This window comes from Accipiter gentilis, chromosome 23, assembly GCF_929443795.1.
Source record: "Accipiter gentilis chromosome 23, bAccGen1.1, whole genome shotgun sequence".
NCBI classification, from domain to species: Eukaryota; Metazoa; Chordata; class Aves; order Accipitriformes; family Accipitridae; genus Astur; species Astur gentilis.
The window spans coordinates 6040246-6057588 of record NC_064902.1 but is presented as its reverse complement, the minus strand read 5'-3'; the positions used below and the strand labels follow the sequence as shown (position 1 = coordinate 6057588).

The 17343-nt window shown below is 43.5% G+C and overlaps 1 protein-coding gene across 2 annotated transcripts in view; it reads left to right on the top strand.

Moving 5' to 3' along the window:
* HEMK1 (HemK methyltransferase family member 1) overlaps window positions 1-17343 on the top strand; it is a 111788-nt gene that overhangs the window by 3836 nt on the left and 90609 nt on the right. For both annotated transcript variants that reach the window (XR_007509324.1, XM_049826954.1), the window contains 2 exons: window positions 1673-1766; window positions 16366-16518. Coding sequence is in view for 1 of the 2 variants with exons in the window: in XM_049826954.1 (XP_049682911.1) it covers window positions 1673-1766; window positions 16366-16518 (247 nt within the window). In the remaining variant the exon portion in view is untranslated. The remainder of the gene's footprint in view (window positions 1-1672; window positions 1767-16365; window positions 16519-17343) is intronic.

Genomic DNA, 17343 nt, shown 5'->3' with positions numbered 1-17343 from the left:
AAGTGCTGTTAAGGTTGCAAGAAACATCTGCTATTCTACATGAAGAAGTGAGGTATGGTGCCTCATAGCAGCTGAAAACTTGGCCCCAAAATTCATAAATCATTGACGTTGATGGGGACTTCTGGAAATCTAGTCCACCCCTCCTGCTCAAAGCAGGATCAACTAGAGCAAGTTGCTCAGAGCTATGCCCAGTTTGTTTTTTAATACATCCAAAGATAGATACTATATAAACTTTCTGGACAGCCTGTTCCAGTGTTTGACCACACTCACAGTGTTTAAAAAAAGAAAAAAGGGTGGTGGTTCTTAGGTTTAAATGGAATTTTCTGTATTTCAGTCTGTGCCCTTTGCCTGTCTTTTCACTGGATACCACTGAAGAGAGTGAGGCTCCCTGTTCTTCACTCCATCTCACCAGATACATATGGTTATTGATGAGAATCCCCTCCCCTGCCCTCCTGAGCCTTCCTTTCTCAAGGCTAAACTGTCCCAGCTCTCAGTCTCTCTCCTTGTATGTCAGATGCTCCAATCCCTTAATCATCTTAACGGCCATTTGTTGGACTTTATTCTAGTACATCCATGTCTCTACTGTACTGGGAGCCCAGCACTCCAGATGTTTCCCACCAGTGCTGAATAGAGGGGAATGATCCCCTCCCTTGACCTTCTGGCAAATGCTCTGCCTAATGCAGTTCAGGAAGCCACTGGCTGCCTTTGCTGCAAGGGCACATTGCTAGCTCATGGTCAACTTGTCCACCCGATCCTTAGGGCCTTTTCTGCAAGCCTGCTGTCCAGCTGGTTGGCCCCCAGCCTGTACTGGTGCATGGGGTTATTCCTCCCCAGTTTATAGGACTTCACGTTGCTTTTTGGTGAATTTCTTGAGGTTCCCGTCAGCCCATTCCTCCAGCCTCCTGTGGTCCCTCTGAAAAGTAGTACACGCATCTGGTCAATTAACCAGTCTTCCCAATTTTCTGTCATCTGCAGACATGCCAAGGGTGCTCTCTGTCCCTTCATCCAGATCATTAGTGAAAATGTTATGCTATATTGGCCCCACTCTTGACCCCAGGGGTACTCCAATAGTGGTCAGCCTTCAGCTGGACTTTGTGCCACTGAGCACAGCCCTCCAAGCCTGCTGGTTCAGTCAGTTTTCGGTCTACCTCATTTATTTAGTGCATACTTTGTCAGCTTGTATATGAGGATGTTATGGGAGACAGTATTAGAACCCTTAGGAAAGTCAAGATAAACAGCATTGATTACTCTCTTCTCATGCACTGAGCTAGTCATTGTGTCATGGGTGGCTATCAGGTCGGTCAGGAATGATTTCCCCTTTGTAAATCCATGCTGACTACTCCCAGTCATCTTCCTGTATTTAGTATATTTGGAAACAATCTCTAGGACTATTTATTCCATCACTTTCCCCAGTATGGAGGTGACGCTGACTGGCCCGTAGTTCCCCACATCCAGTGCTTAATAACAAACTCTTCTGTGGGAATGGAGCTCCCACAGCTCCCTTAGAGCGCATATGCACGTTGCATATGCAGTTGAGAGCCTTGGGGGTGTCTAGGTGCGTGCCCTCAGAAGGGTTATCTGGTTAGTAATGAGGTAAGCATGGTATTGAGTGCTTTTTTGTGTTACAGAGTGTAGTCTTAAAAGTGTTCACACTTGCTTTTACCTGCCACAGAATGCCGGTGCAGTATGTGCTGGGTGAGTGGGACTTTCAGGACCTGACTCTGAAGATGAAACCACCAGTATTTATTCCTCGGCCTGAAACAGAGGTATGAATGTGGAGAACATGGCGGGGGCGGGCTTGAATCTGTGAATTACATCATACAATACAATCATAGCATTGCTATGAAGGTGCCCTGTATATCATGAGGTTGTAGTGATGAGAAGGTCAGATTACTTCTTTTAGAACAGGGGGGATTCTAAGCTTGTGATCTGGAATTGGTGCTGGTGAACTTTGCCTCCTGGCTCAGAGCAAGAGATGTTGCAAGCTAGCGTATCACTTAATTACACAGAGATCCATCTCCATTGATGGAAGGACTTGGCTTTTTTTCCTGAAAGCTGTTACTGGAATGCTGCTATTGGAAAATGGTAATGGACTCCAGAGAGCCTGTTTGTCCATGTGCAGACTAGAACAGTGCAGGCTGGTAGGAAATAGTAGCTACCACCTGTCTAACGGCTCCACAGCAGTTTCTGGACAAACACTGGAAACTAAAGGGTTGTTTCCTGGACAGTAACAAAAGAAACACTGGAAACTGAAGGGTAAGTTTTGACCTGGGCTGGAATTAAACATGAATGTCAGTTGTAAGGATGTAAAGGACAGCCATACATGATCAAGTTAAAACTCCATTTTCCCCGGTGTTCCTGCTGCTAGGGAAAAGCCTAAGAACTAACTACATGGTGACACTTTCCCTGACAGTAGCCTAGTTTTCAGCTCATAGACCATCCTAGCAAGGAATTCTTTCTGTTTGCTAGTCCTCAGGAGGTTTAAGGTTTTGTGAGAGTTTTTTTTCTGGTTTTGGGTTGGTTCTTTTTCTTTGTTTCTTTCTTCCGTTTTGTTTTGATTTTTCTTCTGAGAATTCATATTCTTCTGGAGCCTGTGTTAACTTTTGGAGATTAAGTGGCCTCCATGGCTTGTCCATTTAGGAGTCCAAGAAGCTTAAACCTGTTTCAGTCTAATGGTAATTTCTTCAGTCATTTGCCTGCTGCTTGATGACTGTTGTAATGTGCTGGCAGCCCTCTGCTCAGGTCTCTATAAGTAAGGGCCCATGCTGTAAAAAGAATGAAAAGGATCATTCAGACAGAATGTCCCCTACCGACAGTGTCAGAAGAGGTGCCAAGGACTGAAGTGGGCTTTGGAGATGGGAAGACCACCTTAGCTTTTTCTGGGGAAGGCATAGTATTGGGAATGTATGAAGAAAGCAGCAGCTCAGTAAAGAGAGGATGCAGTCTGCAGAATCCTTCATCTGACACCTTTTATTTCACAAAAGTTATAAGGCAAAGACAGCCTGTGCTTCTGTTGTGCCCTTTGAAGAAGAGGGTGCTACAGAAATCCATGAGAGGGTTCCAGACATTGTAGCAGGAGTCAGCACAACTACCGCTTAGACATCTTCTCATCACAGCCTGTAGAAGAATATTCAGAATGAGACTCTTAATTTGATGTGGGGCATCAGCAACATCTCATTGAGAGCCTGCTGGGCCCTAAATCATAGTGGTGACACTTGTGTCCAGACAAGGTGTGAGCTCTCTGTTCTGTCTGGGTTTGATCACTCTGGCGATTAAGTTTGGAGATAGGGCTCTAAGGAATAGTTTTGCCAGTTGGAGCCCAGCAATGGTTAGCTTTTTTTATTGTCAACAGTATTTCTGCTCCAGTTGATTCAAGAGAGTATTTCCAACCTCTAACTCCCCATTAATTCGTGGATGCGATGCAACGTGAGCATTAAAACCAGGGAGAACTTGCATGTTCTGCCAGTCAAAACATCTGCTGGCAAAGCTTCCTCTGGTGCTGTGCTCTAATTCTCTCCATGCTGTGCCAGGCTTCAAACAAAGGCCTATTGTGTGGAGTGGAAGCCAGGGTGGCTAATGCCTGAGAACGTTGTTAATTGTGCCCACATGCGTGATTTTGGTAAAAGCATCTCCGCTGGCCCAAACTGAAATGCAGTGCTATGTAACATGCCATATTTGAAACCGCTTAACATACCCTGGTGCAAATCTGTAGCATAAACAGCTTAACCCAAACCTTGTCTTTCTGGGAAAACTTTATTTGACGTGTCACAGTACTTACTATGAAGGCACATTTTTTAACCCATTTATTATGGAAAGCCAGGAGTTTATGATGATAACGCAGGAATGGAGCTCTGTTGGCAGCTGAGATTTTTCTTGTGATCTGGTGCTGGGGAGGTTACTTGGACAGGAAGAGCATGGGGACAAGACCCAGCTATTTAGCAGCACCTGGCAGGACATTACTTGAGGCATGTGCTGCTTCCAGGAATCATGTACTGTGTATAACCTGTTGCACAAAGTGAGTTGGTGTCCAGATCCTTTCCTTCTGTGAGGAAGAAGAGGTTGGTCATCTCTGACTCCGGGTTTTGTGTGGTGTGTTTGGGTTGGGATTTGCCTATGTTTTGCTTCATCAGAGTAATTTCTCCAGACTTTATTTGGACTTATAACTGTAGTGGTGGAAATTAGTTGCATCTGTTGCTCTCTTTCTGTTCAGGATTTGTCTGCAGCATTGTTAAAACAAATGGTGCTGGAACTTTTCACCAAATAATACCTGTAAATAATCCTTGTTCTTTAGGAAGCAATTCATTATCAGCGTTGATATCACAGGTTCAAGTTGCACACACAAGCCACATGGCAAGTCTTGTCCTTGGTTGAGTAAATGTGACTCCCTAAACTGACTTATTAGTGCAGATACACAAGCAGCTGCAAAATTTGCTTTCTGATTATATTTATGTAGCTTCTGCAAATGCTCCTGCTTGTTGATTCAAAGACTGAAAGGAAGAGGAGCCATGTTTATCACACAGATTTTGTTCTGTGGTTACAACAGAAGGGTTATGACTCTTGCTCCCAGACATGTTGTTAATGGCATGAAGGTGAACACAGTAGGACATAAACCACCAGCATTGTTTCAGTCCTGGGGACAGAGAGACACATGCAAAGAGAGAAGCTCAGTCGTCTGCTTAATTTTGCCCTGTGTGAAATTTGCCCCTTTGTAGTCTATTTTGTTCTCTCTGCTAGCTGAGCCTTCTCCCGTTTGCTCCCTCTGGGAATATTTTTTTCAGCACATGTGGCTTCATTCGTCTGTTCTGTGGGAATCTGGGTGGGGAGGGGACAGGCAGCTAAAATTAGGAAACTGGCAGGTCCTGTTTAAGCTCTGAGAGTGGGATAACAAAGCTGGCTGCATTCAGTCATAAGTTCTTGGCCTGCAGGGCTGATAGATACTTCTGTGAGCACAGGCATACTGTTGGAGGAGAGTTTTGTTAAACAGTCCTCAGTCTCACCTTCCTCCAGTTACCTGGCCCTCTGTGAGCAAAAGCTTTGGACTCACTGCTGCAAGCACTGAGTGGGTTTGCAAGAGGTTGCAGAACTCAGCGTGCTGCCTTGTGGAACCACCAGACCCAGGCTTCTGCAATGGGGAGGTGTTTGGGCCAAAGTTTAGGGGTGTTATCAGTCTCCTGAATTATCTTTGTTATGCAATTATTATTGTAATGTCAAGGAATCCCTGTCCCAACATTGCTTAGTCACTGTATTAATGGAGAAGAAAGTCCTTTTCCCAAAGCAAGGCCTTCTAAAACTCGAGCAGTTTGTATGTGGCTCACCAGTCTTTTACCCCTAGAGGGCACTCCAGGCTTAGGCTGGCGGAGTTCCTGATGGTGTTATTTCCTATTAATGATAGGATTTCTGGTGTTTCTGATCCCCTCCTCTCTCAGATGCTGTGTTGTAAAGCAAGTGAAGGCTTATTTGTTCAGTGGGAACAAAAATGGCCATCTCTTATCCCTTGAAACTATTGTGTGGGTAGAGTCATTTTCTTGGTCACTGAGTTTTGGTTTTGCTGGAGGAAAGCTGCTGGGAGGAGAGCTTCAGTTCTGTTTGGGAGGATTGTCACAGTCCCTCCATCCCCTCTGACCCTCAGGCCACCCAGGAGTCCCCTGGTGACACCTTCTTGACCTGTTGTGATCTTGGCATGAGCTCAGACCCTACATAATTATTTTCTGTCTTAGTTTTGTTATGATGGCTGTGTCATGAGAACAGTCCATTGTCCTGTAAGGGGGCGACACTGTATGGTGGGGATGTGTGTTTAGCCTGGGAAACATCTTAGGGAAAGAAATTACAAGTCCGTGCCATGCTGAACATTTTTTAGTAGTCATGCAAAAAAGATTGCAGTTGCAATCTCCTGTGAGAGCAAGAAAAAAGGCTTAGTGGGTCAGACTATATTGGTCTGTCTAGTTCAATGTACTCTGTCTAATCGGGGCTCATAGCAGATGGTGGGGGAAAAATTACAAGGGAAAAGATAGGTATGGGAGGATAACCCCCTTCTTCTGAGAGTCAGCAGTTAAGGACTGTTCTTAGCCAAAGCCGGATTTGGGGTCTTCCTGCTTCATAATCACTAATGGATCTGTCCTCCATTAATTTGTTTAATCCTCTTTTGAGTCTGTATGTGTCTAGCCTCCATGACATCATCTGACAGCAAATCTTTCTAATTTTATATTGTAAGTGGGAAAAGTATTTTCTTTGCTTCTGGTGCAGCCTGCTTGTTTAACAGGAAAGCCTTTACTTCTTGCTGTGTAATACATAAACCATTCATGCTCTCTATAGCATTTGTAATTTTTAGTTCTGTCGCTGTCTAATCAAATCTTTTTCCACTTATGATTTTTAAGCTTTTATCTTGTTTCCCAAGATAGATTGTTTCTTTCCCATGATAACATGCTCAGTACACCGAAACCATTGCTGTTTACTTGCATCTGTCAGCTGAATGGCAGTCTTTGTGCTGGGGTGCTCTGCAAAAGCAGTTTAGGCAAAGATTTGCTCAGAGAAACCTTTCATGAAGTTTAACCTTATTTTTAGCTAAACATAATCATTGACCTTTTAAGAACGTCAGGCACACAGAGAAGGGAGGATTTTTGCTTCCTGACATGTATATGCAAATATACAGATTGCAAGGTGGGGTCTTTCTCCAGTGCTTTATGTTAAAGCAGTTTACACATTTTCTGTTTTAATCAGCACTACAAGGAAGCTTTTGACGCAGAATGAACTTTCATTTCCCTAATTTCATTGCCACAGATGGTTAGTTGTTGGAAAGGTCAGAAGGTCACACTGTCTTGTGAGTACAGCCATTGATCAGGAGTCAGGAGATTGGCTTTTTTTCATGGTTTTGCTTCTGACTTGTCTCTTCAAAGGAAGGCTGCTTCTCTTTTTTGCGTCACTGGCTTCCCATTTTGGGAAATGAAAAGGATAATGGTGCCCTATCTTGTACATAGCTTAAAGTCCCTTCCTGAAATATATATAGACTTCTATAAGGTATATTGAACATAAATGCAATAGAGCATTATTTAATAGATCAAAATTTAACTGCTATCTGTCAAAATGTAGCTGTAAACTAATGTGCTAAAGTTGGAGCGTTGCTGTTGTGGCCTCACGTAGATCAGATTTTGCCCAGATGATAGACAATAGTTTATCAGTATTTTGGAGGAGAACAATATTTTCTGAAAGTGGGCTGTGGCACAGAGGCTGAGGAATGGGAATTATGAAGGGATCCTGTTACTGCTGCAGAGCAATTGGAATTGCTCTTTGAGCTAGGCACAAGTGTTTAACAGGATCATATATGCAGAGACAAATAATGCAGCCTGTGCCTTGTGGCTGAGGGGCTTCTGCTGCCGGGAGAGCTTGGAGAAAGATTTGGGGCTCTTATGGATATTCTGACCACAAGCACCCATTTTCAGTGGGCTGCCCAGCAGGCTGATGTGATCCCTGCATGTATTAACAGGGGATTGCCAAATACAAATAGCAGGATTAAATAATCTGTGTACTACAGTAGTGGAATAGTTGCAAAAATATTGTGTCCAGTGATGTTACTGACTGGTTGAGAAAGAAATGGAAAACTAGGTTTGAAGAAGAACCAGTAGGTGGATTAACAGCTGGAAAAATCTGCCTTGTTGTGAAAGACTGTTTAGCTCATCAAAGACAAGTTTAGGGGTTAATTACCTGGCACAGGGAGCAGAAATTTGATAACAGAAGTCTCTTTGGTTTCATAGACAAGTGTATAACAAGTACTATAAATGTAGGCCAGAAGAAAAGGTGCACATCTTTAACAGAGAGTGTAATTAATTACTGAAACAGCTTAGCAGGAGTCTATTGCTGGCCACTTTAAAATCAGGACAGGATGTTTTCCTAGGACAGATTTCTTCTTGTTCAAAAGGAAACAGAGGAAGAAACAGGGTTGTTCCTGGCTAACTGGCCAAGATGAACTATGGCAGTAGTTTCTCCTGGCTTCCTATGCAAGAAAAAAAAAAAGGCTGTGCTAGTGCAGAGGATTACTTCAAAGTTGGTGATTTCCAGGACAGACTCAAAAATGTAAATTTAAAGCTAAAATTTGCCTGAAGGCAGGGAAGGCAACAGCTGTTCTTTTAAGTCATGCACAAACCTGTTCCCCAGGTTAACTTACATAGACTTTCCTAATATGTTCTCACAGATCTCCATGTTGTTAATGCCTTTTTTTTTTTTTTTTTTTTTTGGCCCTTAAAGAACTCTGTGAAGTCTTTAGCATTTTAATCTTCCTTTTCCAATTGAAAGAGGGTCTCTGTATGAGTTTCAGCTGAGTAGCTTAGCTCACCAGCAGTTAGAGCAGGATTTAGGACTAGAACTGGAGAAAAACAAACTACAGAATGGCTGTAACAGAGGGATGGGACTCGAGGCGATTCCCACATGAACAGGGGGGGGGGGCGGAATCCATTCCCTAACCCCCAGCTTCTTTCAGACATCCAAGTAACTGGAATTTCAGAGCTAGGGATAAGCGAGCTGGACCAGTGTATCTGTCCAGATGCTGTATCTGGCAGTGGTCAATACCAGTATGTGCAGAGAAAGAAAATACCTTGCTTCTGGAGAAATGTGCCTAGATAGAGGTTTGTGCTGGAGACCCGAGGTATGGCCATTTTACAGTGACTTTGATCCACTCTTCTTGCCCCTCTTGGCCATGGCTAAGTTTAGACATGACAACTGCGGTAACTTCTGTTGTGCACTAGCACATATGGGTTGCAAAGGTTGCTGCTTTTTGATGAAGTTATTTCGGGGTGCTGTCGCAGCCTCTCGTGCAACAGATGAAACAGCGCTTGGCATGTGCCCTGAGACATCAGGAGCTTCTTCTGTTGTGCGACAGAGAAGCCAAACTCCTTCCGCAGTATTAGGTGTGCCTTTACCTGTTTGTCCATTGCTTCTGCATAAAGCCAGCTTTTCTTTCAGGATCAGTGGCTCCTTCTGGAATTATTCTGGTGGTTTGCTTTTTGTACATGTCTAGAGGGAGTTTCATGGGCTTTGTGCAACATTTTCTCTTTCCTACTGCGGTGCCAGGCAGAAGAGCCCAGGACAAAAATGCCATAGCCTGCCTGCCCTTTAAGCACTGGGCTGGCTTGGTGGCTTGGTTTTGGAAGGAGGGTACGTGGCAGTGATCTTCTAGGACCATTGCCATGGAGTTAGGTTTTGAGCTTGGCTTCCTGGTGTTTTGTCATGTGCTGATTGGCAGCCAAGTGGACAAACAGGAGGGGAGGGGTGATTTGGTTAGTATCAGATCAGGCTCTATGGAAAGTCCTGGATTCTGAGAACAGAAGTTTCTGGAAAGCATACAAATAAGTAAAACATTCCCAGGAAGCGTGCAAGAGCACAGAGGTTACCCAGGTTTTCATGTGTCTCTTGCTTTCCTCATCCTGTTTGCTAGCCTGGGAAGTTAGAGCCTCTTGCCACCCTGACTCATACCCCTGGAATCTTGTCTCCCCTGCTTTCTGCAGAGCATGTGGGGCACAGAAAAAAGGGTGTTTCTAGGGAATGCAGTGTAAATTTGTGACCTCCACCCTTGCCTTTCCCATTCTTCCCTTTCTCTTGTTTTTCTTAACCTTGTACTTTTAATCCCAGAAACATCAGATGGGTCATTCACTGTTGTTGGACTGTAGAACTTGATTGCCTCAACTCTGGACTTCCACACAGCTCTGTAGCCACCATCGAGCAGCGAGAATCTCTGCTGTTTCCTCCCTACTGTCTTGGTGCTGAAAGCTGCCTGACCTTGCGCTGTCTGCTGGTTGGAGCTATGCAGCTGTGGAGCTTGTGGTTTGGGTGCTGGCAGACACTGTCCTCACACTTTCTTTGTGCAGCTGCAGTTCCAAGAAATACAGTGAACTAGAGACCTGGCTGCAGGGAGGGGGAGGTAATACCAAGAACCTGTCAGAACATGAGTGTGTGCTGGGGGGGGGGGGAGGTTGGGGAACAGGAGTTGTGGGTGGAAGGGTGAGGCAGAGGCTCATGGGAAGCTGGAGGTGTTCACAAAGTTTTGCGTTTGTTTCACTCAACAGAGAAGATGGGGGGGGGGGGGGGGAGCAAATAAATGATAGCGTGAACTTAGGGCGAATCTGGCAGTGAAGCAAGACTTCCTGGAATCGCAAGGTGAAAGCAGGCTGTAAGTGGCTTGGCTAAGAGACAAAAGCTTGAGAATCTGAGTGCTGGAAATAAAGTAGCATGAGAAGCAAATATTTGCGTCCTCTATATATGGAACTGTAGGTAATAGGTCTCTTCTAGTCCTCACAAGCTCTTCCTTTGCAAGTGAGGACCAGATAGCCTTCTCCCTCTCAAGGATGTCCTGCATTTTTCCCCTGTAGATTTTTAAATTCACTTATGGCAAAGACATAGAGGGTCTAAATACTGCCACCTTCTCCCCACTCCATTTTGTGCTAAGCAGCAGAATTTAGGTACCTGAAAACCTATCGCTTGATGCCTGCATCACCTCTAGCCCAGTGCAGTCTAAAGACCCTTCCAGATACTTTGCTTTGCACCTAGCTTACCACACTTAAGAATGCACAGGTTTCAGAGGTGGCTGGTGATCTTGACATTCTCTTGAATATTTATTTGCACAAAATCCTGTAAAATGGGGGAGAAAGGGAAGTTCATTGATTATTGCTGTGCAAGAGGAGTTTGCAACATGCAGAGAGATTGGGATTCAGTCACACTGGTAACTCTGCAGAGCTGTGAGCTGGCCCCATTCCTAAGCCTACCCTGTTGCCCTGACTGTCAAGCTATTTGCCTGTAACAGATGACAAAAAGGCCCTGGAGCACACTGGCATTGCTGGTGTGCCCTGGAAAGGCGCGTGGCAATCCTGCAAGCCCCAGGGAAGAGGACAGCTGTAGGCCAGTTTTAGCCATACATAAGATTTGCTCCAAGGGACAGTGGTGGCTACTGAGCTCACTTTTCCATGTGACTTCTAGCTTTTCCTCTTTGCTACTTGAACACTTCTGTATACCCATCTATTGAATGAAATGTGCAATCTGCCCCTGCAAGCAGATGTCGGCGGCTCTGAGTCGTGGGGGCTGCTGAAGCCACGTCCAGGGCCCTCCTTCCCTTCTACCTTCATGCCATTGCTAGCAAAAGCAGAGAGAGGATTTTAGTTTCTCTCTGGTTTTGTCTGTTTGCCATTCAGTCCCTCCACTCCTTCCAACAAAAGTGGCTTTTGCCGGGAGAAGGAGCTTCTTGCACAGACTAGGGGAGAAAAGATCTTAAAAATGTTCTACTTCCTTACTGACACAAATATCACACTTATACCCACGTATGTGTACACCAGGCTCCAGGATAAAAGTACTTCTGCCAGTACCTGTAGCACTAGTTAACAGGATTTTAGTGTAGGCTATGTTGTTACTGACAATAATGACACATACTGTAAGCAATTACTTGAATTTTAGTAACTCCACAGTTGAGCATTCATCCTATCCATTGGTTAGCATGCTATGGGTAAATGTGGGGTCACGTGTCTCAAGATACTTCTTGAATTTATGATTTTACTTGCTCCTCAATGCGGCGCTTTGGATTATTTTTTTATATATTTACAGTTTTTATCTACAACAGTAAAAACAAAAAGATGATTCAAGAGCAGCCAAACACTGTTTGTTTAGGTGATGTGGGAATTTGGTTCTGATCTTTGTGCCTTCTGCTTTTCTGCAGGAGGGCAGTTGCCCTCACACAACTGTAGACCTGCCTGTTACTAACTGGAGTTTATTGCCATGATGTAAAGTGGTATCATTGGAAAGATGCGGATGAGGTTTCTGGAGCAATGGTTCAATGGCTCAATGCTCTGCTCTGCTGTAGTCGTCCTTCATGAGTTTGGGATGGTCACTGTTTTACAGTTGCTCATCTGGAACATGGGAGCTGTGAGGATAAATGTGTTAAAAGTACTGAAGCACTAAGCATGTTGCAGGGACAAGGCACCTGAGCAAGCCAACTCATTTTCCTGTTTTTAGAGACTATAAAGACCTGCTGATTGTCAAATCTTTGTTTTATCCAAAGAAGCATTTTTCTGTAGTGAAGGACATTTCTTTCTCTGATGTATTGAATCCTGTAAATGATGTGAGTGAAAATAAGCCCCTTTAAACTGCCTGCCATTTCAGTTTAGTGTGCCAGGTTGTGGAGAATTTACCTAACATATTCCAAAGGTTAATTACCTAGGCTGCCAAAGTGTTTTCTCCCAGTGGAATTTTTATAATTTCATCTCTCAACCTTTAGAGCTGGTGATTAAACTGACAGTTAAGATGGCTTTTAGCAATGGTGGCATTACATTAGCAGATGTTTGTGCTCTGAATCTGTTCAGTCTGAGAAGATGTGGGGTATCCTACACAATAAAGACCAGAGTCTTTGGCTATCTGCTGTTGTCTCAGTTACTCTGTGTCTGGGACTGGCATCTCTTTTTAGCACCTTCTGCCTCTTTGTTGCTCTTCCCCAGCTGTGGCTCTAGTCAGATTCTTGTACAGAGGTAGGGAATGTTTGTCTTGCATGGTATTTTGTAGTCTTTGTATGAACACTGTAATGCATGGCCAGAAATACCTAGTCTCCCAAGATGAGATTTGAAAGTGGTTCTGCTATGTTCTGCAAAGTGCTGTAATTTATCAGTTTCCAGCGGTGACATCTTGGAGATGGTGTGCTTGGAGAGCACAGATTTTGACTGGATGGCTTGCTAAAATACTAAGAAGTATCTGAAGAATATGGTTTCAAAACAGGTTGGGATAACTTAATCATTCAGGATTTCTGACAAGGAAACCTAGTGACAAGGGCAGTGGGCTAACTGGGCATGCTGTCTGTCATGGTTGCTGGGTTTTCCTGATTCTTTTGCAGATGTTGGGGAAATGTGGTTTTCACGTGAAAGCTCTAAGTGAAGAAAAGGACCATGATACCACAGCCAGTTAATGCAGATACTCTTATTCTCTTGCATTCATGCAAGAGTTAATACTCTTATTCTAGTGCATTCTATTTTGTCTTTATTTCTTGCTTTTAATGCATACATAACTGCAAATTTAATTCAATATCAAATAATCTGTACTAGTAATTTTTTTCATAATTTGCCAGTTAGAATACACCTTCTGTTTTGCTTGCCAATTAAATTTATTTCATAAAAGAATTTATTTTCATAGTTATTGAACTTTTTGATTGTAGTGAGATACTAATGTCTGGAAAAGGATGTAGTTTCTTTATGTTGTCACATTATTTTTAATATCTTTTAATTTTGAACTGTTATGATAAGCATGTATAATGCAAGAACTAGCCTTTGCCTCAGTAAGAAGTATATGAAATAACCAAGACAATAAGGCAAGGGAGTCAGGAAGTAGGATACAAAGCCGAAGTAATACCAACATCCCTTTTTTAATGCACATGTGATGAAAACTGAAATCAGTCATATTTAAATAGGAGCTTTGGCAAGCACTCTAAAAATACTTTCACCGTGGAATGTGTAAAGTAGAAGTTCCATTAAAAACTCCAAGGTTGAAATTACTAATGATAAGCCTTAAGGAAGTTAATAAATGCTGACAATAATTCTGCTGTGTGAAAGTTACACTTGGACATTTGTAATCAGTAACTTGTGCTACTCTGTGATCAGCCCTGGAGACAGATGGTTCTTCTGAGTTAATGTAGAGATTTCCTGGAAATATTTGTAAGTGACTAGAAATGGCTGGTATTTTAAAGAGTGATTTAATGGCTGAGCAGAATTTTTTAGGTGGCTCTTCTTCTGTGGTCTTGGAATCATCAGCACCTGCTTCCCCAAACCAGCTGCAGTTACAATACCTTGCTGTCTCCGTTGCTGAAGTGTTTTCAGACTGATTCATCTGGAGCTGTTAGCTGAAAGGCAAAAGCCATTTTTGCACAAAAGTGGGTAGATAAGGTATTTATTTTTCCCTATTGTGAGTGCTGGTAGTCGTCTAATGGTTTCCCATAGACCTGTTGGGAGCCTGTAAGAATGGTTTCCCCCATAATTGTCTAGGAAAGGAATCCCAGAGCAGCAACAAGGAATATGTGATTTTGGAGGCTGTTACAGAACTCCCTTATGAATGCAGTGCCAATAACAACATGGTAACCGGGGTAGGGCATTGCAGTGTGGCTCCTCATACCTGAAGCTAGCTTAGGTATCACTCGCCAGACTTAACTTTGCAGTGAAGACACACCTCTGAGAGAGGCCTCTCAGAATAGTGCCCTCCAGCCTGTGGGCTGCTTCTCATTCCCTCTTGGGCTTTTGGGTAGGAGTACAACAGAGCTCATTGCTGAGGAGCACTGAAAGCTGTGGAAGGCAGAGGGCACAGCCTGGATGGAGAAGCATGAAAGCTGTTGTCATTGAGTATCTGGTGAGCAAAGGCACAGGCACCTCTGGCTCTTTCCAGCTCAACAACTGGGGAGGATTTGAGAGAAAACAATGAAAACTGTTGAAGGTGCTTGTTGCTAAAAAGCCCGTGAAGGCCCCAAAAGGCTGTGGCTGTGAAAAGGAGCCTAAAGAAGGTCAAGGAGCCAGTGGCTCCCAAAAGGCTAGTGCTGGCAGAGCCAGGCTACTGGAAAAGCAGCAAAGCCTAACGCAGCTGAGTTGAAAATGGCAAAGGCTCAGAAAAGCTGATCTGAAGAAGTCATAATGTTATTAGAAGAAATATCGAGTGTTTACATGTTCAAATAAACCAAATCATTACTTTTTACTTATGCTTTCAGGCTCTTTCAGCAGGAGGAATCAACAGGCAAAGGGTTCTATTAAAATGGAGCTGTTCGAAGCTGCCTGGCTTTGCAAGGCCTGATCAATGTTGAAATATGCCTGTTTCTCCATCCAGGACTGTGAAGTAGTGCAAGCATCACTTCTGTTCTCTAAGCACTGGGGGGGTGCTTGCATGCAGGGGCACAGTACTTTAATATGTTCAAAAGCAGTTCACGTCCTGTGGGAAACCTTAGAAAATACTGTCCGACAAAACAGCCTCTCTCTCAGGTGTTCTGCTGTCAGGTATGTTTTGTTGACGCTTATCTACCCTAACACTTCATTTTTTATACCTGTTTGCATCCTGCCTCCCTACTTACTGCAGATGAAAATTGGCCTAGCATGAAGGGTGACCAACAGCAACAAATATCTTCACAAAAACTACAGCTTTGCACAAGGCATCTGTTACACTGCACTGGCTCCTGAAAAAGGCCATTGCTTTACTGAGAAGCTGACCTGTCTGCCAGAACATGTTGCTTTTAAATATTACTGCTTATGTCAAGAATGTGCAAGATTCCTTGCAAAAATGGAAGGCCAGTAGTTGTCCTGGTAATGTCTTTAATTTTTACCTGTTGGCAATATTAAGTCAGTTATTCTTTGTAAATTTTGTTAAGCTTTCTGGATTTACAGGAGAGATCCAAGAGCAGACCTCTTAAATGAAATAACCTAGCCATCATGGGAGTGCCTTGGGCAGTAAGGCCTTGTTTCTGAACTGTTGCACCATGAAAGCACAAGGATTGCAGGAAGCTGTGAGCATCTGCTCAAGCTGCTGATGCACTCAAGGTGTTTATAAGGTTTCTGTCTTACAGTTTTCTCCAGTGAATGACAAGGGAGGTTCATGCTGCAGTCTGAGGGAGGCACCTGTGTGCTTTCTCCAGTAGCTAGTCACTCCTTCTCACAAACGTTAGAACTGTGTATCTTTGAGACCTCTCCTGCTGTGTTGGATTTTATATGAAATTGCGAAGGGATTTAAAAAAGAGGAGATAGATGGGAGGTAGGAGGCAGTGATTGTAGAGACACATACGCATCCAGGAGGACAGATGAAATCTTTTCCGTGTGACTTTATACCAACAAGATGTAGGTGGAGTCCACAATCTGAAATCCATGCAGGGAGCTTCTCATTTGGATCATTTAGTAATTCATTGCCTTTGCTTTTCATCTGCAGGTTGGATTATTGGTTTAGATGCTATTAGGAGCTGTACCTCTGCCTCCAGATTACATACCATACTGAGATAGTGTAGGCATCTTAAATTTTGAAGCTTACAAATTCTGAAAGCTGAAATTTTGGAGTAAATAAAATTATGCTGCAGAAGATAATGTGCTCCAGCAATTTGGTTATTGTTTTTCCCAACAGTGCTAGAAGATTTCAGAGGATCTGTGGTAAATTGTATCCTGAGGATTTGGTTACTAATCAAAGCACCCTGGGGAGATGGAGCTGAAGTGAATTCTGGCATGTCAGTTCCATTGCTGCCATCTGTGTTTTAAAAATTAGCAACAAAAATACATTTCACTGGGCTACAGAGTCAAGAAATTTAAACTCCAGTCCTCAGACCACAAAAGCATAAGTCAAAACAGTTCCCTTAGAAATTATTTTGTTTGTTTGGTTTGTTTTGTTTTTCATTAGGATCTCGTCTCTTTAATTGTGGAGGAAGAATCTCGGAAACGTGAGAAGAATTCAGGCCTCTGCTTCCCAGTTCCTATCCCTCATCCTGTGATCCTGGAGATTGGCTGTGGCTCTGGAGCAATTGCTCTGAGTCTGTTGTGCAAACTGCCACAGGTGAGCTTTTTTCAGTGCTCATGGTACAATAGATGCCTGTGTTACAGGACAATCCCACTCTACTAGTCTTCACTGAGACTTCACAGACAAACTTCTTTGCTTTGATGGGACTTTAGCAGCTAAGGTCTCTTGGCATCCAGGCCCTATAAGTTCAATGGTAGGTAGAAGAGGGATATTTAGGAATTGCTCTCCTCAGCTGTCTGTCTGCAGGAGTAGTGATGACCTAGTCAGAGTGAAAGAAGCAAATGTGCTCATTCTTCAGCTATCACAGCTCACTATTAATCACCTTAGATTGAAGCACTGGTGGGTGTTGGTTTAAGCTAATATCCTGGGCTGTGGGCAAGAGGGACTGAGGCATGGGCACACACTATGTTAGTCAAATTTATGGGGCAGTCATCTCTGAAAATTACCTTGCTGTGAATCAAAAGATCTCATCTCTAGGAGACTGGAGACTAAATGAATACAGGGAAGGAATTACCACAGAAGTGTCAGTACTTGGGATCAGTATGACAAGCATATGTCACACTGCCACAACTGCCAAACCACTTTTTTGCAGTCCTTTGTTCCCTAATAACAACCCACACCTTTTGAACAGAGTGAAAAGAGCAGGAAGGGGACTGATATCTGGGTGACCAAAGCCCTTCTTGCCCCTGATTATTGTGGCATGTAACATGCTTACTGAGATACTGTTGGTAAACAGAGAGAGAAGTTAATCCAAGATCTCATTGTGTGTGGTTAAGGGAAAAATATTCCCCTTTCCTCAGAATTGCAGACCAGCCAGTTCCTTCTTGTGAATGCGAATTGCTGTGGCCAGCCCCTCCTCTT